General features: G+C 41.5%; 1 protein-coding gene across 1 annotated transcript in view; it reads left to right on the forward strand.

The window, feature by feature from the left end:
• LOC149310662 (dynein axonemal heavy chain 14-like) overlaps positions 1–20,195 on the forward strand; it is a 352,749-nt gene that overhangs the window by 41,281 nt on the left and 291,273 nt on the right. Inside the window, 2 exon segments of the mRNA XM_089529413.1 lie at positions 6,122–6,378; positions 15,942–16,107. Coding sequence (XP_089385539.1) covers positions 6,122–6,378; positions 15,942–16,107 — 423 coding nt within the window.

Raw genomic sequence — 20,195 nt, forward strand, 5'->3', positions numbered from 1 at the left:
GGCCCATTTGCAAATTTGTGCCCTCACTACTTCCTGTTATTCAGCTATGGAGTTGTTAAGTAGTAGTTCTAAGACAAACTCTTTGGCCTCTCCTCAGTTCTTAGGTAATTTTTTAAAAAAACCTGGTGGTCTTTTGTTCATATATATATCTACTTTGACAGTTTTCTGATTGCTTATCTGAATTTAGAAGAGGAGATCTGAGATGTAACCTTAACTAATGGCTGATCAAAAGAAAAAATGCTAATCATGATGGTTCCATTACAGGCTGCCCTTAATATGTTCTGCTTCTGTTTTATGTGTTCTCTGATATCTTGTTCCATAGTTCTCAGTATACTACCCTAGTTTACTAGACTGCATTTTCTTTGGTGCATCTTCATTGCTATTTTAGCCTCTGCATAATTTTTAAAATGACAATGTACAGTATATTTAACCATTTAATTTTTGCATTTTGTCTTCTGATTTCCTCAACCATTCTGTAGATTTGTGGATATTTCCCACCCTTAAGCAGTGGCTTAAGTCTAGACCTCTCTTCTCCTAGGATAGCACCTATCCCATTCAAGAGTACCTTCCCATCCATTAGAAGAAAAATTGCTGGAGTGGATAAATCTATTATAGCCTTATCACTCACCAGCCAGTACTATAAGTCATGTGTCATCTTTTCTCCTCTTCTCCCTCTGAGCGCTCTCTTCTATTTTTATTTCTCTTGTCTATCCAGCACAAAAACATACTTGAAACAAACAATTAATTTTCAAAATACATTTTCCTTTTTGTATTTGTTGGTCCTATGAGAAAGGTGACTGACTGAGAGAGAGAGAGATTTCATTAGAGATTTTCTCTACACGGTCAAATCAAATAGACACAATTCCCGAGACAGAAATATTATCTAATTCTAAATTATAGCTAGTCACTTTTGTACCTTTTCCAGGGCTGCCCAAAGAGACTGCAGTCTCAAAAATACTTGTGAATACTTTGGAATCTGAGGGTGAAAAGCCTCAACGTGCCCCTCAGGATTCCAGCTGATGCTTCTACAGCAAAAGATTCTCAAACATGTTGATAAATGTTAAAAATCTGAAGCACACAATGGAAGACCAGATAAACACAAAATAAATCCTGTTTCCTTTTCACTGACAAAAATACTAGAAATGATAGTGACAATAAGAAAAGGCAGTTAAATTCATAACAGGTACAATTTTCCCTTAAAGAAGCTGAATGTTGTACAGTGAGCACCATCTACAGCATCCATAGAAAAACATTCTGGGAAAATGAGAGATTCCAAGGAGTCTACTCTGTTTTTCAGTGTGTCCAGAAACAATTGGTGGTACATGCCAGATTTATATCTTAAATATCTCAATGGATTTATCCAGTGCAAAAGGTTCAAAAATGGAAACTTTACACATCATTTTGATCAATTTGGAATTGATTTATTTTATTATTATACTTTATTTATAAAATGCTGTAGATTTACACAGTGCTGTACATACAAATGATAAAATCGATAAAAATGAATCCTGCCAATGGCGAACATTCTACAAAATACATATAAAACAATAGATAATAATACAAGATAGAATTAGATGAAAAAGCAGATAAAAATATCAAATATCAAATCTAATATGAGATTTCAGATAACCATCAAATAAACAGTCACACAGTGCCTGGGAATGCTTTCCTGAACAATATAGTCGCCATCTCAGTTTTGAAACTGGTTTAAAAAGTGATGACTCGGGCTCATTAGGGAAGGAGGTTCCAGGAGTGAGAGGCAACAAGTGAGAAGGGACGAATCTGGGACGGGGCAGTGGAAATCCTAGGCTGGGACAGCAGACCTTGACTACCAGAATGGAGGGTATGAGTGGGAATGTGAGGAGAAAGAAGTTCAGATAAATAAGGAGGGGCCAGCCCATGCAGGGCTTTAAAAGTCAACAACAGGAGCTTATACTGAATACGGAAGGGGAAGGGAAGCCAGTGAAGGGATGATAATAGAGGAGAAACATGGTCAACGCAGCGAGCGGATGTAATAATGCGTACAGCTGAATGCTGGACAGAAATCAACGGATGGAGGTGAAAGAGAGGAAGCCCTGCCAGAAGGAGGTTACAATATTGCAAGACCACCAGGGCGTGGACCAGAATGAGTTACTGATATCTATAGATTTGCGGCAAGTATATATACATGCTGATGAATCCAGACTGCAGAAAATATCTCTGTTTTAAATTCAATGGTCAACATTTCCAGTTCAAAACTGTACCATTTGACCTAGCAGCAGCTTGAAGGATATTATTATTATTATTATTATTATTGTTAAACTTTATTTCTAAAGCACTGTAATTATACACAGCGCTGTACAAAGCTGGTAAAATTAAAGAGTATATAAAAGCCTGCCCAAGGCGTACACTCTAAGATAATAACAATTAAAAAGAGGAATAGATAAAATTACCATATAGAAAAGAAAAAACAAATTAAAAACATCAAATATAAAACAATCACATCACATCAAATATTATCAGACAGCCAGATGACAATCACAAATTCCCTGAGAACGCTTCCCTAAACAATATGGTTTTCAGCTCAGCCTTAAAACTGGTTAGGGAAGTGATGAGCCGTGCATGCAGAGGAAGAAGGTTCCAGGAATGAGGGGCAGCAAGAGAGAAGGGAGGGATCCGGGATGGGGCAGACAAGATCCTGGGTTGAGAGAGGAGACTTTGGCTACCAGAGCGGAGAGTGCAAGTAGGGATGTAGGGAGAGAGAAGATCGGTTAAATAAAGAGGGGCCAGCCCATGCAGGGCTTTAAAGGTGAGTAGCAAAAGTTTGTACCTGATGCGGAAAGGAAGAGGGAGCCAGTGAAGGGAAGACAACAGAGGAGAGACATGATCATAACAGCGAGCGAGTGAAATAATGCATGCAGCTGAATGCTGAACAGAAATTAATGGGTGGAGATGAGAGAGGGGAAGCCCTGCCAAGAGGAGGTTACAGTAGTCTAGTCGTGAGACCACTAGGGCATGGACCAGTGTCTTAGCGGTAGAAGCTGAGAGATATGGACAGATTTTGGCGATATTATAGAGAAAAAATCTACAGACTTTATCTGAGGGATAAATGACAAAGAGGAGTCAAAGATGAAACCAAGACTGCGGGCTTCCAGTCTTCTTCAAAGTGTTGGTGTCTGTTATAGGTTATCTGAGTCCAGAATAAATGTACCTATTTCCTTAATTAGATGACATTAAAGGTCAAGAGAAGACTGTACTAGATCCCTCTATCATTCTTTTTTTTTTTTTGCCATTAGTATAGTCTTATAAATTTTCCCTGTTAAATCTTTTTTCATCTATTTTTCAAAAAATTTTTTTCTCTAGAAGCACATTCTAATCTGTGCTATTGAAATGTATTTCATATAATAATTTAATTAGATTTATTGAATCAAATGCCTTATGTACAAGGGGGCTTTGTTATCCACTCAGATTTGATTCCAGGATCCCCCAGGGATACCAAAATCTATGTGTGCTCAAATCCCATTATATATAATGGCATAGTAAAATGGTGTCCCTTATATAAAATGGCAAAATCAAGGTTTGCTTTTTGGATTAAAAATAATAATTTCAAGACAAGGCATGTGTAGGGGTAAAGTCAGAAAAGCTAAAGCGCAGAATGAACTCAGGCTTGCTAGAGAGGTTAAGAACAATAAAAAGGGCTTTTTTGGATATGTCCGCAGCAAGAGGAAGAAGAAGGAAACGGTAGGGCCACTGCGTGGAGAAGATGGCAAAATGCTAACAGGAGATAGAGAAAAGGCAGAATTACTCAACACCTTCTTTGCCTCAGTCTTCTCAGAAAAGACAAAGGGTGCTCAACCTGAGGATAAAGGAGCAGAGGACAGAATAGGGGAATTTCAGCACAGATTAAGTAAAGAGATAGTACAGGAATATCTGGTTAATCTAAACGAATATAAATCTCCAGGACCAGACGAATTACATCCAAGAGTATTAAAAGAGCTGGCAAATGTAATATTGAAGCTATTGGCAATAATCTTTGAAAATCCTGGAGAACAGGAGAAGTCCCAGCAGAGTGGAGGAGGGCAAATGTTGTCCCCATCTTCAAAAAGGGAAAAAAGAGGACCCCAACAATTATCATCCAGTTAGTCTGACATCAATCCCAGGAAACATTCTAGAGTAGATCATTAAACAGAGAGTCTGTGAACATCTAGAAAGCAATGCCATAATCACAAAAAGTCAACACTGGTTTCAGAGAAAGAAGTCCTGCCAGACAAATCTGATCTCTTTTTTGATAAAATTACCAGCTTGTTAGATGAAGGGAATGCTGTGGATATAGTATATCTTGATTTCAGTAAGGCTTTTGACAGGGTTCCCCATGACATTCTTGCAAACAAGCTAGTGAAATGTGGGCTAGACAAAGTAACTGTTACATGGATTTGTAACTGGTTGGCCAGCCGAACCCAGAGGGTGCTCAAGAATGGCTCTTTTTCATCCTGGAGAGAAGTGACCAGTGGGGTCCCACAGGGCTCTGTCCTGGGCCCAGTGCTATTCAACATCTTTATCAATGACTTGGATGACAGAATTGGGGGTATACTTATCAAATTTGCAAATAACACCAAATTAGGAGGAGGAGTTAATACCCCTGAGGACAGGATCAATCTTCAGAATGACTTTAATAGATTAGAAAGCTGGACCATAGCTAACAAGATGAATTTCAACACGGAGAAATGTAAGGTACTACACTTAGGACGGAAAAATGAAATGAACAGAAATAGGATGGGTGACACCTGGCTGAACACGACTACATGTGAAAGGCATCTAGTAGTCCAAGTAGACCACAAGTTGAATATGAGTCAACAATGCGATGTGGCAGCTAAAAAGGCCAATGCAATGTTAGGCTGCATCAACAGAAGTATAGTGTCTAGATCAAGGGAAGTAATAGTACCACTGTATTCTGCTCCGGTCAGGCCCCATCTGGAATATTGTGTTCAGTTCTGGGCACCACAATTTAAAAAGGAAGTTGAGAAACTGGAACGTGTCCAAAACAGAGCGATTAAAATGGTGAAGGGTCTGGAAACCATGTCCTATGAGGAACGACTTAGGGAGCTGGGGATGTTTAGCCTGGAGAAGAGAAAGTTAAGAGGTGATATGATAGCCCTGTTTAAATACTTAAAGGGATGTCATATTGAGGAGGGAGCAAGCTTGTTTTCTGCTGCTCCGGAGACTAGGACCCGGAGCAATGGATGCAAGCTACAGGAAAAGAGATTCCACCTCAACATTAGGAAGAATTTCCTGACAGTAAGGGCTGTTCGCCAATGGAACAAACTCCCGCAGTGTGTAGTGGAATCTCCTTCCTTAGAGGTTTTTTAACAGAGGCTAGATGGCCATCTGTCGGGGATGCTTTGATTTAGATTTCCTGCATGGCAGGGGGTTGGATTGGATGGCCCTTGTGGTCTCTTCCAACTGTATGATTCTATGAGATGATAAGGTTCAGGATTTACTACTTCTTTATTGGGTTTAAATATTAAAATGATTTCAGTCAATTTCTGTGTTTCTGGGATCGACAAACAAATACTTCTGTTTATTTTTTTAAATGGAAGTAAAAATTGTAAAACTGTGTTTTGACATTGGTTGTGTTTGTTCAGTTTGAAGATTCAATTTTTGCAAAGTAGTAAAAGTGAAGGGATGAGAAAAAATGGGTTAAGACTCTCATTTTTGCTTGGCAATGAGGCAGTTAGCGATAAATCCATGCTACATTCTCCAGTGGTGGTGACAGGTGGTTCTAATGTCCGTGGGGTAGTGAAGCTTCCCTAGTGTGGAATTTAAAGCGTTCTGATGTGCTGAAGCCTAGTCTGAAAATTGTTTAATAAGTTTGGATCACCCACTTGATATATAGACTAAAACCCAGAACGGATTCACCACTCCACTGACAATGGAGTCATCAGCTGTCACTGTTCTTGGGGTAAGTGCTTTTATTATTGTGAGAGTAAATTTTAAATATATTTCTATGACACAAAATTATTTTATTGGAAGTCTTCATAATAATTGAAGGTTTAGTATTGCAAAATGGAAACTAATTTTATCTGATGAGAGGATATGTAACATATTGATTCATTTTCAAAATTTATTCTTGCAAAATATTTAGGTGGCACAAATGGAAGGAGCAGAAAAGCTTTTTCAACATTTTCCTGATGATTTCAAAGAGAAACCAAAACATTTTGAGATAGCTGGATGGCGACACATTATGGAGAGATTTTCTAGGTTTCTTCAGCTAATTGATAGGATATTTCAAGAACTACTTCGCAGATTGATTCACAATGCTATAAATCTACTTTTGGAGATATTTAAAGCTTCCAGTACCATGATTACTCCAAAGAAGAAGATGAATGAAAGCCTGATAAGGTTATTTCCCCTGTTTCTTATTAGGTCAAATGTCTAAAATGTCTTGTTTCATAGTATTGTTTCTGAGTTTCTCTTAATAAGCTTATGAATAAGAATTGTCTATTATTTTGAAACACTATAAAAAGAATGCCTTGGAGAAAATGGTTGGTATGAGGTTTGAGTGGAGGACCTGTTTGTAATCTGTGTTCTATTAATTGAAATGATAAACACCATCACAGTTTACAAGTAATTAAGCAATATTTCCCTCATATTTTATGGTGTGATTTAATGTTTTTCATGATGTTTATGCAGTCATATATATGGATTTTGCACCCACTTAGAACTTGATTCAGAAAATGTGCATAGCTAAATTAGTTTTGACAAGAACCTCGCTCCACTTTGTACCCACACACTCAAAAAGTCTCACCTTCCTGTTTAGTTCTCTTTCTGCCCCAGCAGCCGTTTCAGGATACTTTGCTTTATGTTAAGGAAAAACACTTAGAAAGAATGAGTAATCATTTAATTACTCCAACTTTGGTTGGTCATTTTTTGTGCCATCCTGTAGCTCAAACCTGTTTTGTTTTGTATTTTGTACAGCTGCTATTCTTGTGGCAGTAAATTACTATTTTCAGATTATCATAATCTTATCTCATTTGTGAAGTTGAAGGCTTTCATGGCCGACATCCATAGTTTTTTATGGGTTTTTCGGGCTATGTGCTTATGTTCTAGAACAGTTTATTCCTGACGTTTCACCAGCATCTGTGGCTGGCATCTTCAGAGAATGCTGGCATGGAAAAGAGTTGGGTTTATAGATATTGTGTGATCCTGGGACATTAGAACCACCTGGGTAGGGAGGGATGATCTCCATGTTAATCTGTGTATTGCTCTGTTGTTGATGGCCAGGCGTCATTAAGCATAGTGTCTGCTTAATTAGTGATCATTGTTTGCTGGGAAAGCCCTTGACCCTGGGTTATTTCTCATTTGCATTTGCTAAGTCCTGATATTGCTGTTTTTCAGGACTGATAGCCAAATTTTGTTCACTTTAAAGGTTTTTTCTTTCTTGTTGAAGTTGTCTTGGTGTTTGTTGATTTCAATGGCTTCCCTGTGCATTCTGACCTGATAGTTGTTAGTATGGTCCAGAATTTCAGTGTTTTCAAACAGCATTTTATGCCCAGGATGGTTTATAATGTGTTCTGCTACTGCTGATTTTTCTGGCTGACTCAGTCTGCAACGTACATTCAGAACAGGATGTTTTAAATTTGTAAATGGATGAGATCTTGACAAGCAGCCGCTGGTGCAGACCCAGGAGCCAGCTGAGCTAGGAGTGTTTCCTTGGTGAGGACTCACAGAGCGTCTGGGAGAGGTGGGAGGCTGAAGCCACCCCGATTGGGGCAGAAGTCAAGCCTTGGTTCAGAACAGGGTTCCACTGATTAGAATGTTGCCATTGTCACCCGTGGTCCTTTTCTGCTGGGCTCAGCAATGTTATCAGCACCTGTAACTGACCAAGTGCTAAATAATAACCTAGAGGTTCCAAGGTCTATATATGGAACTTTACTACAGAGTATTTACAGCATATATACAAACCAACAACTATCTAATCACCCATTCACTAACAACAGCAACCCATACTGAATATAGACCACGCCCATATTTATACATTTTGTCCATAGCATGATCTTCTCATACAGGTGTCTGCAATGGTCCTCTTGCATCAGCCTCTTGCATCATGTCCACTGGGTCATCCTGGGTGTATCCTATAGGGCAGCGGTTCCCAAACTTTGTTGGGCCACGACCCCCATTGGGGAGGAAAGTCCCGCCCGTGGCCCCCCTGATAGGTTGGGAGGCCAGGAAGGGGCGGGATTTTCGGCTGCATACAAGCTCCAGCAGGCTTTGCGGCCAGAAGTCCCGCCCCTTCCCAGCCTCCCAACCAATTAGAGAGGTCACCAGGGGAGAAGGGGTGGGACTTCTGGCCGCAAAGGCCTCTGGGGCTTGCAGTCCCGTCCCCTTCTCCCCGTGGTTGTCTGGCAGCTGCGGGAAGGGAGGGAAGGAGCAGGAGGACCCCCCCTTTCCTTCCTCCCCGTGGCTGTCTGGCAGCCGCGGGAAGGGAGGGAAGGAGCAGGAGGACCCTCCCTTTCCTTCCTCCCCGCGGCTGTCTGGCAGCCGCAGGAAGGGAGGGAAGGAGTAGGAGGACCCCTCCTTTCCTTCCTCCCTGCGGCTGTCTGGCAGCCGCGGGAAGGGAGGGAAGGAGCAGGAGGCGGCCCCGGCCCCATCCCCTTCTCCTTGTGAGTGCCTGTGCCAGGGCCAGCCCTCGCAAGAAGAAGGGAAAGAGGAGGGAGCCCTGCCCCCTCCCCTTTTCCCTGTGCTAGCGCCGGCACCCGCAGAGAAAAGGGGGGAGGCGGGGGGATTCCCAACCTGGCAACCCCTGCGAAAGGGTCATGACTCCCAGGTTGGGAACCCCTGCTATAGGGTGTGATCATGACACTCAATGTCAGTCACCATGCTGCAACCTTTCATCATCTAGCATTCATAATCTATATTAGTGCAGTGAAATTCGACTCCAGTTTAACATACACTGACAATCATGCTGGGCACATCTCAGAACGGGATGTTCAGGTTGATGGGATGTTCGCTGCCTGTAATCTGGAGACTGAGGAGGAGACTAGGATTCACAAACTTGCGGAGGAACTGCACAGTCTGTGTAACATTGTGCAGATGATACTGCTGGAACGGGAAAACGGCAGCCACTAGGGAAGGCACCAAATGGGGCAAGCAATCACTGAGCAGCTGATGTTTTGGTACCAGCAACTTACCCAGGCTGTCCAGGGACTGAGAAAGTCCTTTTTACTTGCTGTTCACCAGTCATCTCCTCCTACTGGCCTTCCATAACCCCCTCCTGTGGGAGTGCTGTATTTGCATATTCCTGCATGGCAAGGGGTTGAACTCAAAGGTCCGTGTGGCCATTTCCAGCTTTGAGATTATATGCTTCTATGGACAAAGACTTGCAGTGCAAGTGATAGACCACAGGAGATTTGCCAAGATCTGCCTTGGTGGACAAACCATCACAATCTTCTCACAGGTATGCCATTCTGTTACCTGCAGCCATCTGTTGTCATCACAGCAGATGCCTCATTGGAGGAACAGGGCACCCAGAGACTTCCAAGCAAGGTGGTTGCTGCAAGAGCATATTTTCTATATCAGCACCCTGGAGTTGATGACAATTTATAAGGCTCATCAGTCTTTCATAGAATCATAGAATCGTAGAGTTGGAAGAGACCACTAGGGCCATCCAGTCCAACCCCCTGCCATGCAGGAAATCCAAATCAAAGCATCCCTGACAGATGGCCATCCAGCCTCTGTTTAAAGACCTCTAAGGAAGGAGACTCTATCACCCTCCGAGGGAGTGCATTCCACTGTCGAACAGCCCTTACTGTCAGGTGGTTCCTCCTAATGTTCAGGTGGAATCTCTTTTCCTGTAGCTAGCATCCATTGTTCCGGGTCCTGTTCTCTGGAGCAGCAGAAAACAAGCTTGCTCCCTCTTCAGCATGACACCCTTTCAAATATTTAAACAGGGCTATCATATCACCTCTTAACCTTCTTTTCTCCAGGCTAAACATCCCCAGCTCCCTAAGTCGTTCCTCTAGGGCATGGTTTCCAGACCCTTCACCATTTTTGTCGCCCTCCTTTGGACATGCTCCAGTTTCTCAATGTCCTTTCTGAATTGTGGCGCCCAGAACTGGACACAATATTCTAGGTGGGGCCTGACCAAAGCAGAATACAGTGGCACTATTACTTCTCTTGATCTAAACACTATACTTTTATTGATGCAGCCTAAAATTGCATTAGCCTTTTTAGCTGCTGCTTCACACTATTCACTCGTGTTCAACTTGTGGTCTACTTGGACTCCTAGATCCCTTTCACACGTAGTTTCATTCAGCCAGGTGTCACCCATCCTATATCTGTGCATTTTATTTTTCCGCCCTAAGTGCAATACCTTACATTTCTCCGTGTTGAATTTCATTTTGTTAGCTTTGGCCCAGCTTTCTAGTCTATTCAGGTCATTTTGGATCTTGATCCTGTCCTCTGGGGTATTAGCTGTTCCTCCTAATTTGGTGTCATCTGCAAATTTGATAAGTATGCTCCCAATTCTGTCATCCAGGTCATTGATAAAGATGTTGAATAGCACTGGGCCCAGGACAGAGCCCTGTGGAACCCCACTGGTCACTTCTCTCCAGGATGAAAAGGAGCCATTGTTGAGCACCCTTTGGGTTCGGCCGGTCAACCAGTTACAAATCCATGTAACAGTTACCTTGTCTAGTCCACATTTTACAAGCTTGTTTGCAAGAATGTCATGGGAAACCTTGTCAAAGGCCTTACTGAAATCAAGATATACTATATCCACAGCATTCCCTTCATCTACCAAGCTGGTAATTTTATCAAAGAAAGAGATTAGATTTGTCTGGCATGACTTGTTTCTCTGAAACCCATGGTGAGTTTTTGTGATTATGGAATTGCCATCTAGATGTTCACAGACTCTCTGTTTAATGATCTGCTCCAGAATCTTTCCTAGAACTGATGTCAGACTAACTGGACGATAATTGTTGGGATCCTCTATTTTCCCCTTTTTGAAGATGGGGACAACGTTTGCCCTCCTCCAGTCTGTTGAGATCTCTCCTGTTTTCCAGGAGTTTTCAAAGATTATTGCCAATGGCTCCGATATTACATTTGCCAGTTCTTTTAATACCCTTGGATGGAGTTCATCTGGTCCCGGAGACTTAAATTCATTTAGATTAACAAGGTGTTCCTCTACTATCTCTTTGCTTATTCTGTGCTGAAATTCCCCTATTCTGTCCTGTGCTCCATTATCCTCAGGTTGAGCACCCTTTTCCTTTTCTGAGAAGACTGAGGCGAGGAAGGTGTTGAGTAATTCTGCCTTTTCTCTGTCCCCTGTTAACATTTTGCCATCCTCTCGACGCAGTGGCCCTACCATTTCCTTCTTCTTAGTTTTGCTGCGGACATATCCAAAAAAGCCCTTTTTGTTGTCTTTAACCTCTCTAGCAAGCCTGAGTTCATTCTGCGCTTTAGCTTTTCTGACTTTACCCCTGCACATGCCTGCTATTTCTTTGAATTCCTTTTTTGTGATTTCCCCCTTTTTCCATTTCTTACACATGTTCCGTTTCAAACTTAGCTCGGTTGAAAGTCATCCATCCTGGTTTCTTGAGGCACCTCCCATTTTTCTTTTTCATTGGAACTGTTTGAAATTGTGCCTTCAGTATCTCCCTTTTGAGAAAGTCCCATCCATCCTGAACTCCTTTATCTTTTAGTATTTCTGACCATGGAATTGCCCTCAATACTTCTCTAAGTTTACTGAAATCCGCTCTCCTAAAATCTAGAATGTGTGTTTGACTATGCCTGGCTTCTCCTTTCCACTGTATTACAAACTCCAGGAGAACATGGTCACTTCCACCTAATGATCCCACCACTTGCACCCCATTAACCAAGTCATCCTTGTTGGTTAGGATCAGATCTAAAATAGCTGACCCCCTTGTTGCCTCTTCCACCTTTTGGACAATGAAATTGTCTTCCAGGCAAATGAGGAATTTGCTAGACCTTGAGGATTTTGCTGAGTTTGACTTCCAGCAAATGTCAGGATAGTTGAATGTTCCTGTGTGACAATGTGGTACAAATTGCCATGAACAACACCACCGTCATATTTTATTTAAATAAGCAGAATGTTATGAGATCTTGCAATATTGCTGAATCTCACTCTATACATTTGGAAATGATGTGTGGAGTGTGACATATTTTCACAAGCTAGTCATCTTGTATGTCAGAACAGTGTGTTGGCAGACTGTTTCAGTCATCACAGAGAAGTGATCATGAATTGTCTCTGTCCACCACAGCTTTCCATATGATGGAATTAACTATCTGTAGATCTTTTTACTATGTACAACAATACCAAGTACACAAAATACTGTAGCAGAAAAGGTGTAAGCACTTGTTCCTTGGGGGACAATTTCTCTTCAAGTGGAAGGGTTCACTTCCCTACATCACTCCCATTCCCCTTTTAACAAGGACCATGTTCAAGATCAGAGAGGGGAAAGCAGACCGCAACCTGGTAGTCCCACCATCCATGGCTCACCTTACTCCTATAGCTGCCTTGTCACTAATGCATTCAGTTTTCCCCTGAATCAGACCTGCTGACTCAAGCCTAGCCATGAATACAGAGGTGGCGGGTGGGGGAAGGAGTTCACTGTAAATGCTCAGCTCTAGAATGTTCTGTGAGAGGCATTGCAAAGTTAGAAAACCTAAATGTGTGAATTAATAGATGACCATGTGAAGAACCGATTACAGATAAGCCGGCTGTTTATACTTGTAATTGTGGTTCTTTGAGTAGTCTTCTGTGAACTTGTACAACACATCCTCTCAACTTTCCTTCTAGGTCTGCTTCAATTTCATGGTGGGCATAGAACTGAGGTAGAATTTCTGAGGAATACAGTAACATTGCATGCTAAAAGTATGTGGTGGAGTTCCAACCAAAAGATACTTAGCTCTCATGTGTTCTGACTATGGTTCTACTCATCTCATTCATTAATGTGAATGCTCAGATAGCCACAGTTCTAGTTAATCAACTTGTTCTCCCAGAATACAATACAAAATGCATCATCTGCAAATAATCCCCTTTATACAATTGTAAGTGCTTGGGAGAAATGGATAAATCTATTTAATCAATAATCAATCAACCTGTTAGTCTTTGCCATTTCCTCTTCTTGAGGATGAGAGAATGTGAATCGCCCAGGCGTCAGTCGGGATTCAAACCTGGTATATTCCCAGCCTTTACCTGACGGTTGCAGGTAAACTTGGAAGAGAACACAACACAGTGCCATGTTTTGTCACCTTCATGCTATTTTCAACTAAAACCACTGAAAGGTATTACTAGTGGTTCTACAGCTTATATTGGATCACGGCACTTCCCTTTTACATTCCTGGGGTGGTAGGACTGCACTTGGTGACAGACAAAAACCCAAATTAAAAATATTACTCACCATTAACTGTACTTTTTGCATCAGAGATGTAATACAAGACCCAGTGTCACAGTACCATTGCTTGTCATAAGAAGTAATAATGTCATCCACAATATCACAGAAATTGACATTATGAAATGTGCATTTGCCTAGATGCCTCATTTCTTTTTACATAGAAAAAATAGGCCAGTCCCTACACAAAAGAATATATGCAGATTAAGTGTTGAACAATCTGTTGAAATAACAATTTAGTGTCTTAGGACACTTCTTTTAACCTCAAGATGACCATCCTGGAACAAACTGATTTTAAGATTATTCTAGTGGTTAATATTAATAATAATGCTCCAGTGGTTCAGCTCTTGAACCTGGACAAAGGCTTTTTATCTTGCCACATGTGTCAATCAGCTCATACCAGACATACACAATTTGTAAATAGCTAATATTTAGATAATTATCACTGTTTGCATGGTTTGCATTTCTGTTTCTTTTGGCCCTACTGATTACAATTTCTCACTAACAAAGATTTATCATGAGGTTTTCTGCCTCTTGTGATATAGTAAGATAAAGAGAATAGGACATCATCATCAGTTTGCCCTGTTTGGATGTTTTTGTTAGAATCCACCTATTATTTCTTAGTAACCACTATTAAGGTAATAATATTTATACTCTTAAAATTTTAATTCTCCCTTGTTCTCCAGTGTGCATATATAATACAGTGCTAGTCAGTCAGTCAGTCAGTCAACCTTTATTAGGCATAGAAAAACAACATGCATTTACAATAAAACTTTAGGATTGTTATTAAAATTTAAGCCATAATCTTGTTGCCTCCACCAGAAAATTGGCCATTAACCTGGTAATATGTGGGTTCCGGTCTTCCAATAGGCATTCCACTGATAACCCATTCAAAGATATATTCATTTCCAATTACCTTCTTAACAATTTCCTCCTCGGAATTATATACAATGGACAAAGCAATACAGTATGACGGAGAACATCTGGAGCTTGATCACAGTGACATACACGATTCAAAAATGGGGTCTGCAGATATCTGCCCCTGGTCACATTTGAGGAGTGTACATTCAGTCTTGCATACAAAAAGGCCTTCCTCGACACCAGCAGTGAAAGGGTTTGAAAATAATCCGGAATCCTACCCTGCAAGGGGCGAAACCAAGCATCGCTGGAGAACACACTCTAGGAGGAGTTGGATATGTCAGTTAATGTTCTCTGTCTGCAAAGCAGACCCTAATAGATTCAAAACACTCCTTTTCGGTAAGTAAAAGGAGAGAATCAATATTTAAACCCACAGAAATTACTTTACTTTCATAAAATTTAGCCCAACTAGCATAGTAAACGTCAGATAGTAAGAACCATAAAAGACTGGATTTATTAGGCCTGAAATGTATCTTAAACCAAAATCTATAAGTCATCAACCAGGCTTCCGTTTCAAGAGCATTCAATCCCAGTTCTGCATAGAGAGTCAGATGGTGTACACATGGCGGTACAGAGAATAGTCTCCTGAAAAAATGTGTCTGCAAGCGTTCAATCTCCTTATTAAAGGCTGGAATCCAGATGAATATGCTGTAAAGTAATTGCGGTCTTAATTTGGCTTTGTAAATTTTTAAGCCCGCTATAATATCCTGGTTGCCTTTTTTATAATAAAAATATTGTATATCCGCCAACGATTTTCTCCCTGTTTGTATTGCTTTATCTTTCTGTTTACTCCACTGTCCGTTAAAATGAAAAAGAACACCAAAGTAAACATACTTTTTGACCTGCTCAATTGTTTGATAACCAACCTTCCACATTCTCAGTACAAATCTTTTAGAAAATACCAATATTTTGGATTTTTCAGAATTTAACAGTAGGTGAAATTTGTCATAATATTCAGAAAATCTTTTCAAGGCACTTACCATACCTACCTGAGATAGAGAGAATAATAAAGTATTGTAGGCATATTGGAGTACAAAAAGCGGACGATTTCCCAGTGAAGGTGGGTGAAAATCTACTGTGGTCATAAAGGCCACAAATAGATTAAACAGATGAGGAGTCAACACACAACCCTGTCTGACTCCTATACCAGAGTAGATAGGGTCTGTTAATAGGCCCGATTCAGAAAATTTCACTCTACAATTATTATTTGTATGGGGTTGGCTTAAAAGAAACAACAATCGAGGATCTATATTAAGCCAGCCAATTTGTCCCAAAGTAAAGTCCAGTGAATTGAATCAAAAGCAGCCTTCAGATCAATAAAAGCTGCATATAGTTTACCTTTAGGGCATGACAGGTATTTGCTAGTAGAAGCAATACTCCACCCAGTTGCAGAAGTAGTGTATAATCCCCAAAAGTTTATGAGGAATATGGGTTGTTTTGTTTATTGGAAAATCTATAATTTTGGGATTTTATAGGTGAGAAGGTATGATGTGCCCCTCCCTAATGCAATGGGCAATCAGTATGTGCTGAGCTGAGCTCTTTCAAGAGAAGCAGGATGTGAAAATGTTAAACAAATTATTAAAATAAATTGCCTTATTGAAAATATAACTTATTATTTATCCGCATATGCAGATCATTTAAAAGAACAATTGAGAGAGGAGATGACTTAACAGTCGGTGAAAACCGATGTCTGTGGATGTATCAAGACAATTCTTTCCAAGGACCTCAGGAATCATCACACCATTCAAAAAAACATGAAACAAAGCGTGAAATCATTACCATCAGTGATATAGACAAGGTAAATTGTTTTCTGAGGCACATTCTTATCCAGTTTTGATAGTATGGACAAGTTTCTTTGCTAAACATTTATCTGCTAGACCCATGTCTATCCTGACTAATTATATACAGAGGACTGGCCAGATGGGTGATGGATGTTGTAACCTGTTTCAAAGAAGCAATTGTGAGATGTTTTGTTAAAAAAGCCTTCAATGGACCCCACCTCCCTAGGTAACTACTGACCAGTCTCCAATCTCCCTCTTTTAAGGAAGGTCTCAGCATGGATGGTGACAATACAATTTCTGTCTTTCTTGGATAAATAATAATAATAATAATAATAATAATAATAATATGTTTTATTTATAGACCGCTATTCCGCGATGATCATAGCGGTGTACAGTAAAATCGTAATACAATACAAAATACAGTTAAAGGAGGGAGAAGTCTCGTCCTTCAGGCAGTCCAAGATGTTGCTGGGTCTGCCTGATGGCTCCCTCTGAGGCCGAGATGACAGTTGAGGAGGGAGGGGCCTCTTCCTTCCGGCAGTCCCCGATGTTGCTGTGTCTGCCTGATCGCTCCCTCTGAGGCCGAGATGACAGTTAAGGAGGGAGGGGCCTCTTCCTTCAGGCAGTCCCCGATGTTGCTGGGTCTGCCTGATGGCTCCCTCTGAGGCCGAGATGACAGTTGAGGAGGGAGGGGCCTCTTCCTTCAGGCAGTCCCCGATGTTGCTGTGTCTGCCTGATGGCTCCCTCTGAGGCCGAGATGACAGTTAAGGAGGGAGGGGCCTCTTCCTTCAGGCAGTCCCCGATGTTGCTGGGTCTGCCTGATGGCTCCCTCTGAGGCCAAGATGACAGTTGAGGAGGGAGGGGCCTCTTCCTTCAGGCAGTCCCCGATGTTGCTGTGTCTGCCTGATGGCTCCCTCTGAGGCCGAGATGACAGTTGAGGATGAAATGGGTTATCCGCTGGATCTATTCCTGTCTGACTTTAGGCCTGGTTATGGAACAAAAATAAAAAGAAGGCTGGGTAGCACCCAATAGAGAAAAAGTGGAGAAGAGACAAAGGACTTTATCAATCAAGGCTTTTCTCCTGCTAAAATACTGTTATTTCTAAAAATGCTATGCAATAGGGATTGTTCCATTTCCTATCACACAACCTAGGAGCCATTCCAGGATTGTAACCTTTCTTTTCACTAAAAGGTTGTCTCAGCATTTGGGACTGCCTACCCAGACTACCCAATACCTCCTCTAAGACATTATTCCTATGTGTCGTCCTAGTTTGGCACTCATACACACAGAGAAACCCCCCTCCTCCAAATATCAATCAAAACAGTCTTATATTTAAAATGGCCCTTTTTTGCTTGTGGGAGAGACTTCCTGATTTGGGATAGAACAAACTAAACTAGTCACTGGCTTTCATCTGCCAGCAGTTAATCAAGTCTGAAGCTCTAAGCAATAAGGCAGAACAGGATTAATGAAATAAATATTTACTTAACTGTAAGTAACAGTTACACAACAAGTTTCTGTGTGTGAATGAAAGAGAGGGACTCTGGAACTGGGCTGGAAAAGAAGGCAGGGCATTGAGCAAAATTTTCCCTTCTTACCTTCTCAGACAAGCCCCAGTTGGTGGAAATGTGTTCATTTGCCAATGGATTTTTTTTCCTATGGAGGAAAAAAAAGTTTTACAATTTCTCAGTTATTTTTCCAGTTGAAATGAAATCAAGTTGAAATTTCTGCCCCTTCTCCTTCTCACCTGATCACTAGGGCACCTAAACATGTCCACTGACTAACCCATATCCACCCAAAATCAGCATAAAATACACCTGAATTATTGCACTGTTAATCCTAGCAGAACAGTAGAGGAAAAGGAGATCATTAAAAAAAATTGTGTTGAAAAGAAACACTTTGAAAAGTCTCCCAGGGGGAGAACAATAGAAGAGGACAGCGTCTTATGAGATGCCTGAACTGAAGGCACTATTATCCTGAGGTAATTGTGGTTTACTGTCTCATATGATAATGCACATAATCTTGGGGTGAAAAAAGAAATTATTTTATTCTTAAAAACAGTGCAGTGCAATGCATTTCGGCCTGTAAATATTTTTATGGCCTTTAGGGAGATTTAAGTTTAAAATCAACCTGTAGGGTTTCTAAAAAGAGTATCTTGAAAGCTTATTCTTGGTAACTGATAGTTTACAAAGTTGGAGCTCCAAAATGCATTGGATTATTTTTAAGAATAAAAATATCCAGTGTGAAACTGGGTTATTTCCATGACAGTCACACTGGCCCCGAATGTACTCGATGACCTTGGGGGGAGGCATGGAGAAACCCACTTAACCAGGAGTGTTCAACACTGGGTCCTTTACTGTGTCTTTTGTAAAGGTCCAGAGCAATCTGGATCTTCACTAGTGTGAATACACTATTGAATTGATCCGGATCACGTGGGATCATTTCCAGAAATGGAGGTGCCTCCATTTTGAATAGATCTGATGCGTGTGTGAATGTCAACCAGGGTTTAAATGCACAGAGAGACTCGGGCACATAAACCGTATTTGGAACATTGATCCGGTATTGTGTTACTGTGGAGATCCGGATCTCCTTGGCACAAAAATGTACACACGAATGGCCCTTTAATTTCTTCTTTGTGGCCTCTGTGACTCACACATATGGGTCATTCTGTGCTTGTGCTGAGATCTTCAGAGCTTCTAGAGCTGCATTTCGGAGGTACGCCAGGCCCTACCTAAATGCATATAAACTGCATTCTTACTGAAACCCAGTTCTCATTTGTCAACCATTACAGTAGGACTGTTAGGAAGTCACAGCATTTTGGCATTCTTTGCATTATCAGCAATTCTTTCCTCTCTAAGGGCTTATAGTACCTAAGAGTTTCTTCAAGAAATGTCTAGACTCTGGACTGTAGGATGAAGATCCTATATTTTGTTAGTCAGATGTATTGTCTCCTGTGTCTGCACAAAGATGAATGTGATCAAGGCAGTGTTCCTGCCAAGGCTCCGAGGCTATCTTTTTACCTCAGAAACATCCCTTGACCCTTATTACTCCTTCTTTTAAAGGAATTAGGGTTGGAGTCCCCAGTGTCCTTCTCTTATATGTGTTTTATCTTTGGTAGCATGTTATCTGTGTTGTTATGAGACCGAAGGATTTTTAATAATCAATATAGCCATAGTAGATTTGTAGAAAATGGATGCAAATTGAATACATAGAAAAGGATTTTTGAGTTGAGGTGAAGAAACAGAATGCTGAAAAGTATTTGCAATAGGAATGTATAGAGACAAAATAACCCTCATCAAGACCCCATATAGTGCCTGGCACTGCTCTGCAAGCCATAATAAATCAAAGCTAAGAGAGCAGTTTTTCCAGCGATGGAGAGAAGGCATCCTTGATGTATGGGTTAGACCCTGTGGCTCGCTCTAGGTCAGGCAGGAAGTAGACAAAACTTTAGAGGCGTGTCCACAGGATAGGACTAACCCCCTAAGCAAGTTTCAGTTTCGTTTCTGCCTCTGCTCTGGTCAGACGCTTTCAGATCAGCTCTGCTGCTTTTCCTCCTCTATTTCTTTCAACAACAAAAACAACAACTTTATTTCTCTCCTGTTCCTTTTGCCTCTGCCTCCTATCTGTCCCCTCTCCTGTCTCTTTGGACTGCCAGGGGACCAACAACGATGTCAGGGGCTGGGGATCAGGAGGACAGCCCAGGCATGTCCTGTGATTCCCTGAACTTGGCTAGAGAGCAACCCAGTCACTCTCTCAGCCCCTATGAAGACAAAGAGCCTGCTGCTAGGACTGCCAGGGCCAGGTCGGAGGAGGGAGAACCCTCGTCTCCGAACCTACAGGGGCCCCACTGCACCCTCCAGCAAAAGGACCGGACCCAGGCCACATTGGAGGACTCAAGACAGGGTGTGAGTACTACCCCCACCCAACTGGCCCCCCAGCTGCAAGCATTGCCACCGGAGCTCTCCTCCATAATTGCTTCCCTCATCTCCTTCCAAGCTGCAGCTTTATCTGGCCAACAGCCCTGTCCTGCAGCCCTTCCCCTCTCTCTGGGGATGACTGCCACCATTTCAGACCACAGGAGACAGCCTCCAACCAGGACAAGGTCTTC

Source organism: Sceloporus occidentalis, unplaced genomic scaffold (assembly GCF_023333645.1).
Source record: "Sceloporus occidentalis isolate IW3139 unplaced genomic scaffold, rSceOcc1.0.p SCAF_6, whole genome shotgun sequence".
Lineage (NCBI taxonomy): Eukaryota > Metazoa > Chordata > Lepidosauria > Squamata > Phrynosomatidae > Sceloporus > Sceloporus occidentalis.